The sequence below is a fragment of the Ostrea edulis genome, chromosome 7 (genome assembly GCF_947568905.1).
Source record: "Ostrea edulis chromosome 7, xbOstEdul1.1, whole genome shotgun sequence".
NCBI classification, from domain to species: Eukaryota; Metazoa; Mollusca; class Bivalvia; order Ostreida; family Ostreidae; genus Ostrea; species Ostrea edulis.
In genome coordinates this window covers 48,946,098-48,953,334 of record NC_079170.1, presented here as the reverse complement: position 1 = coordinate 48,953,334, position 7,237 = coordinate 48,946,098, and the positions used below count along the sequence as shown (strand labels likewise).

The window sequence follows — 7,237 nt, the reverse complement described above, 5'->3', positions numbered from 1 at the left end:
TTTGAAAAAGTTCTGAATACACAAAGTGCATATTTATTTCAACGACACGCAGATTGAATGTACAAAAATATTGAAATAGACGCGACCATTTTATTTCAATGAATTTAAAAATTAAAAACTGCTACCTAACTGAAAACAAATAACATAGTGCGGGGGAACTATTCAAGTTTTGAAATTGATAATACAGTGAACGAATTGAAATTCTAAGAATCTAATATTCTTTTGAAGAATGCGTGAAATATTCTCGAGAGGGACGTAAAACAATACATAAAATATATTTAACATGTGCTTCATTCTTTTATTCGATTTGTGAGTAAAATTTCCAGAGTTTACACATGGATAAATTCATTAAAAAGAATGTTTAATCCTACAGTAAATTTCATTATACACATCAATTAGGCAATGAAATAATAAAACTTGAATAATGAATATTTCATGACAATGTTGGCATCTTTTTCTTTATTTCCGAAGTTAAACAATATTCATTTACTCTAATCTCAGCGTGTTCATAAGTAATTGATCTAATAAGTAAAAATGAAATTTACTTTAGGATTAAAGTACCTGTGTTAAGACTTAGTTCAGCATCGATCCACACCTCAAAATGGCTTAGAAACAATTCACGAGTTTTGCTTCTAAATTGGATACAAATGCTGTGGGCAGCCATTTTAACAACTGTGTTAAGACTTAACTAAGTATTGGGAATGGATTAAAGTGAATATAAAGTTAACACAAATTAATGCAAACTCACTTTTGAAACACAGTTAATCACATTGTTAAGTTTAAATCTGAAGAGAACACTACGTTACACCATATTAGAGTTAATCACTTTTCCAATAGGCGGGCCCTGATGATTAGCTTTGTTTTTATATTTTCAATGAAAATGAGAAAACATTTAGAGGATGCAGTAAACTATTTATTATACAATACAAAATGTATATCTACCGAAATACATCAAAATTTAATAAACTTTTTTGTGTTTGTGACCGCCTGGGTATGGTGTACCGGGGTTGCCTGGAATTGGGTATGGTGTACCGGGGTTGCCTGGAATTGGGTATGGTGTACCAGGGTTGCCTGGCAATGGGTATATGGAAAAGGGATATGTGCATGTGTCGACTTGGCCTGACACTTCTCTTCTACAACATTTACCGCCATATGGACAAATGGTATCGTCATTACATGCTCTTCGTGTTGGGAATGTGATGTAGTTATAATTACAGGAACCAAATCTTTGATATTCTTGTGGAATTTGACAACGTCGTCCATAGATGAAGCTGTAACAGCATTTCTGAGAACCGGGGCAGTTATCATCGTGATAGCAGTAAGCTCCCATTTGTAGACGGTCAAACATATTGCGATATGAGCAACTTCCATATTTTGGAGCTGTTGAAGAGAATATACAATCACTTTTAAAAACTGACATTCATAAATTTGGAATTTACCACATTTAATGAATATTTCACTGAAATGTGAACAACGCATAAAGTGAATTTATATCTTGTAAATCAAGGATTTAGTTTATCGTTTTCCTCTCCACCAAAGATGTTTGATTGAATGAAAAGTGAAGAGAACGAAGAGTGACCCATCTCGTAACTAAAATAGAGAGTTGGACAAACACGCCAGAGTGAATACACGAAATACAAGAATTCGATTCTGCTGCAACGAAGGTTCATCATTCCAATGCATATTTGGGTGGCACAGTGTGCATACATTTAATACTTGTTACATATATTACCACCTAAGGTATCATGTGGTTTGTGCATAGATCTGGAAATGGTGTATATTAAATGTCACATCGTTCGTATTACGCTAATCAAATATAATTTATTATTTATTTCCACTTTGTCTGGTCCATGCTTTTATGAAAGCTAGAGTTCAATTTTTAAATGGGAAACGTTTCCGAGAATGCACGTAGCCTTGCTGAATGTCTTTTCTCATGCATTTTGGGTCTTAACTCAAAGATCTTAACGCTATTAAGATTTGCTTATCAAAGCACCTAAAGACAGACAGTCAAATAAAACAATCATTCGACAAGTCCCACATCAAGTATTTCCGTCCAGTATCTGCCATTGCTTATAAGTGTATCTGTACGAGGCCATGTGCACGATGTTAAAAAAACAATACAACCGCAAGTTCAACTGAAGATCAATCGAATTACTCGTACGAGCTGGTAAGATTTTCTCGATGACCAGTTTTGATATTTTTCGTTCTAAGGGTAATGATATTTAAACCATAAATAATTGATATTGTTGAATTGTTCATGAAATATTTAGTGGCAAACTGGGAACACTCTTTGTATGAGAACAGTTACAGGTGATTGAAGGAAAATTGGGATCCCTAGGGAAAGTTTGTTCCCACTTAACGTTCTTGTTTAAGTGCATTTTAGAAAAACCTTTCAGAAATTTACTTCATTTTCTATACCTTTATAATTGGGGTAAATGGTCTAAAGCTGAAATTGTATTCAATTCTTATATTTCTTTTTAATCTTTAGCAGCTAAAAATTTCATGCTAAGCATGCAAACATTTTGTAACAATTAAGGTTCGTTTCGTATGAAATAAAATTTCAAATGAAATTCGTACCACGATAAAGAGTTAAACCTCCAATGTTTCCGCCAATTCCTCCACCTCCCATCATTCCGCCGTTCATTCCTCCGCCGCCCATCATTCCACCGTTCATTCCTCCGCCGCCCATCATTCCACCGTTCATTCCTCCGCCGCCCATTATTCCACCGTTCATTCCTCCGCCGCCCATCATTCCACCGTTCATTCCTCCGCCGCCCATCATCCCACCGTTCATTCCTCCGCCGCCCATTATTCCACCGCCTCCTCTAATTCCTCCACGACCGTACCAAGGAGTATGACCCTTGGGGTAATAGTCACCTCCAGCTAAACATGATACCACTATTGCGCTCAACACAACAAAGGTGTTCATTTTGGCTGTAATGTAAACATGATAACAATAGTAAACACAACATTCAATCTGATAATGCTTATGATAAGAATAATTATAATACCTACAAAACATTAATGGAATTGATTTTTGGGCAGTAGGCCATGAAGTATTTTATACAAATTTAACTATACTGATATCAAGACATTTCATAAAATATCGATTATTCAATAAGCAATCAATTTTCGTAGCTATAATGCACGTAACTTTTCCGATAGCCCTATAAGAAAAAGGTTTATAGACCAGAGTCCAGTATATATGGGAACGATATCTTTGCGAAAAATGCATTTTACGTTTTGATATTTTAAACTTTCTTTCCTGTTTGTTTGTTTGTTGTTGTTTTTTTTTTTTTTTTTTTTTTTTTTTTTTTTTTTTTTTTGTTAATCAGGTGGCTTTCAATACATCTAAAACATTTACAAAATAGTTATTGTCCCTGTGGGATAAAGGAAAAATGAATAATATCACAAAACAGTGATGGTAAAGAAGTAAGTCTTGTGCAAATTATATATTTCCTCATATAACCTACATATCAGCACACGAAAAGATATAAAATACATACCTTATATTTCGTACGATTCCGTTCAGACAGTGGAATGCTTTTCTGTGGAGGGATGATGCCTTTTATACACAATTGTAAAAATAGCCAAGCAGGACCTGTGATCCAAATGGTTTATGGCAGTACAATATTTGACAGAAAAGGTTAATCTATGACATGCTGTCCACAGTGTTGGTATTTCATTTCACGTATATGTGTATTTGCGTTGTTGGTTTTAATTGAATTTAATCATGCATTTGAATATTAATTTCGTAATCTAAATTCAAATCGTTTCTTTCGTTTGAATTTAAAACGAACCAAATTGGAAGATAATTTTCTTGACGCATCAGTAGAAAAATGTGTAATGTTAAGAAATGTTCGGGAGATAGAGAAGATGCAAAGAATATAAACTATGAGCAAATATTCTGATGCATGAAAATATAATTATTATTTCTTGCAGTAAATTACTTTATGTTTTATGCTCTTGAAACATGTATCATGTTTAAAATAAATTTCATTTTTCAGATAGTAAAATTCAGGGATTTATGATTCGTGATGTGCAGCTCTATCTATTTAAATCCACGGTTACTTTTGTCAAAAATTAATATTTTTCATTCATGGAAAGTATCCGTTTTGATAATAATTTATCTAATTCAAACATCCTAGAATATTTAGTCACTAACAATATCAATGAACATTATTTAAAGGTCACATATGTATCCATATTTGAAAGTCTGAACATTTTATTCTTAACTTTTCTGCAACATACATTGATCTTTTTTGCATACAAGAAGCAAAAGACAGTGCTTTCCATAAACATGCAAAGAGTAAAATCAATTTTGCAAATCACAAGGCCTTCATATTCAAGTACTCTGTACAAGTACTCTGAAGTTGAAATAAAAAATATGCTAGAGTTCCTCACTGACAATATCTTCGTAGTCTTTGGTGATCAGGTCTTCCAATAGTCTTTTGGAATTCCCATGGGCACGAATTGTGCTCCTTTGCTAGCTGACCTGTTTTTATATTCATATGAAGCAGAATTTATTCAAAAACTTCTACGTGAGAAGAAAAAACTCTCGCTGTGGCCTTCAATTTGACTTTTAGATATGTCGATGACGTTTTGTCTATTAACAATGATAGCTTTCATTCATATGACGATTTGATAAATCCCTGTGAGCTCGAAATAAAGGACACCACAGAGTCGACCACTTCTGCTTCATACTTAGATATTTTATTGAAAGTAGACATTAACGGCAAACTGACAACTCAACTGTATGACAAACGGGATGATTTCAGCTTCTCCATCGTCAACTTCCGATATTTATGTAGCAATATTCCATTATCACCTGCATATGGTGTTTATATATCTCAACTGATTCGATATGCAAAGGCTTGTTCTGTGTATAGTCAGTTTTTAAATCGAGGTAAGCTACTGACAAACAAGTTGATGGTACAGGGATTTCAACAGTCTCGATTGAAGTCAGCATTTCGCAAATTCTATGGTCGTTATAACGATCTACTTCCTCAGTACAACCTCGCATTGGGTCAAATGCTGTTTGGCATGTTTCATACCCATTGTTTAGCCGTTCTTGGCACACTGATTTTGACTGCGGATAACTCCGTTTACCTGATCATGATATAGGGCTCACGGCGGGTTTGACTGGTCAACAGGGGATGCTTACTCCTCCTAGGCACCTGATCCCACCTCTGGTGTGTCCAGGGGACCGTGTTTACCCAACTATCTATTTTGTATTCCTTATAGGAGTTATGAGATTGATCACTGTTCGTTATCTTCACCTTGCATTCATGCAAATTATTTTGATATCTAACTTTGGATTTTTTTACAGCAAAAAAATAAACCCTGCCTGCTGTTTGCAGTTTGGCATTTTATTGATTGAAGTCATCAATGTTATTCTTTTCGTTAAAAAATATCCAAATACTGACCTATTCTAAGTATTTACCGTGATTTACATATAATGCCTATGTTATCACTTAAACCTCTAGTATATCTAGAGGAAATATTTTTCTCACATTATCACCAGAGTGAGATCGACTTTACGCATGTGAGACAGCCATGTAAGGTTTTTCTGTCTCACACTGCTGAGACGTCATTTGATTGTGACGTTATATATTTTCCAACATTTTTGGTTAAACGGTAAAGATTTACGTTTCACGGTGAAGTAAAAAGATTTTGCGTTGTTAATTTTAAATTTTAATGTATATAGCTTTCCAGTGAATAACCTTGGGTTTATTGGTTTACACTTATAGTGTAAACCATTTTCCGGTATGCTCTTTCTGCCTATTTAATTAGTTTTTGCATCGAAGTTCAAATGAGGATTTCGATAATTTAAAGCATCTAAATTTATGCCCTAAACTGTAGGTAAATTGTGAGAAAAATAATCCTTCATTATTTACTCGTGTGGGATAGGGACATTCTACCTCTGGAACAAGATTTGCTCTCTGGAACTCAGCAAAACCTCGTCTTAGACTGTGAATCTTGTCCCCTCGGTGGATTTTCCCCATCCCACACTTGAACTAATGAAGGATTCTATTAACACCTAACTTTTAATTTTATATTCCTTGTAGAAGTTCGGTATATTCCTTTGAACTCGACATAAAAGACACCATAGAGTCCTCCACTTCTGCTTCATCCTTAGATATTTTATTGAAAGTATATATTAACGACAAACTGACAACTCAACTGTATGACAAACGGGATGATTTCAGCTTCTCCATTGTCTACTTCCCATATCTATGTAGCAATATTCCATTACTGATTCGATACGCAAGAGCTTGTTCTGCATATGATCAGGGTTTATTTATGTAGAAGAATTTGTTCTGCGTATAATCAGTTTTTAAATCAAGACAGGCTACTGATAAACAAAGTGATGATGCAGGGCTTTCAATAGTCGCGTTGAAGGTCAGCATTTCGCAAATTCTATGGTCGTTATACCGATCTAGTTTGTGAATATAACCTATCATTGGGTCAAATGCTGTCAGAAGTGTTTCATTCTGATTGTTAGGCCGTTCTTGCCACATTGATTTTGACTACGGATAAGTTCGTTTACCTGATCAAGATATAGGACTCAAGGTGGGTGTGACTAGTCGGCATGGAATGATTACTCCTCCTAGGCACCCGATCTCACATCTGCTTTGTCCAGGGGTCCGTTTGGCCCAGTTATCTATTTTAAATTGCTTATGAGATTAATCATTGTTCGTTATCTTCAACGTTTCATTTTTCCTAAATGGCAGCAGGTCTACAACTCTCAAACGGGTAATTTGCGATATTTCAAATTATATCTGACCATTTCACGGAAAATATTTTTTTAAACGAAGCCTTTAGCATCAATTCATTTTTCAGCAGTATGTCTCAGTTAAGAAAATTAGCGTACGTAAAGCAGTCTCTTGTAAAGCAGATTTCGAAGACTTGGTTAGTCTCACAAATCAATATAGAACTTACGGTAATTTTCTTTAAAAGGTTTGTTGAAGATTACCAAAACATTCATTTCTCCTTTCGTAATATTGATTGACTGATTTTTTGTTTGTTTAACGTCCCATCGGGATTTCTTTCACTCATATTGAGATGTCACCAGCTGTTAGTGAAGTACTATAAATTTAGACCTATGTTTAGTGTGCAGTGTCGTAGCAGTTTTTTTTTTTTTAAAGTGTCTATGCATGCCTCGACACGGGAACTACGTTTTTAAAGTCATATCCGAAAGTTCAGTGATCCTCACTTTTAAATGCCAAACGTATGG

At 34.7% G+C, this 7,237-nt stretch overlaps 1 protein-coding gene across 1 annotated transcript; it reads right to left on the bottom strand.

The window, feature by feature from the left end:
- Positions 1 to 891: 891 nt before the first annotated feature.
- LOC130048211 (aspartate, glycine, lysine and serine-rich protein-like) lies at positions 892 to 3,714 on the bottom strand. Its single transcript, XM_056144610.1, has 3 exons — positions 3,507 to 3,714; positions 2,578 to 2,934; positions 892 to 1,380 (listed from the first exon to the last, which is right to left on the bottom strand). Exons 2-3 carry the CDS (start codon positions 2,927 to 2,929, stop codon positions 959 to 961), a joined length of 774 nt encoding a protein of 257 aa, XP_056000585.1. The 5' UTR covers positions 2,930 to 2,934; positions 3,507 to 3,714; the 3' UTR covers positions 892 to 958.
- Positions 3,715 to 7,237: the final 3,523 nt, after the last annotated feature.

What these genes read in the sequence shown, in the direction of transcription:
- LOC130048211 (XM_056144610.1), bottom strand. Translation starts at nt 2,929, where the DNA reads ATGAACACCTTTGTTGTGTTGAGCGCAATAGTGGTATCATGTTTAGCT. An exon ending in AGGTTTAACTCTTTATCGTG is followed by an intron (nt 1,381 to 2,577) that starts GTACGAATTTCA and finishes TCTCTTCAACAG; the next exon opens with CTCCAAAATATGGAAGTTGC.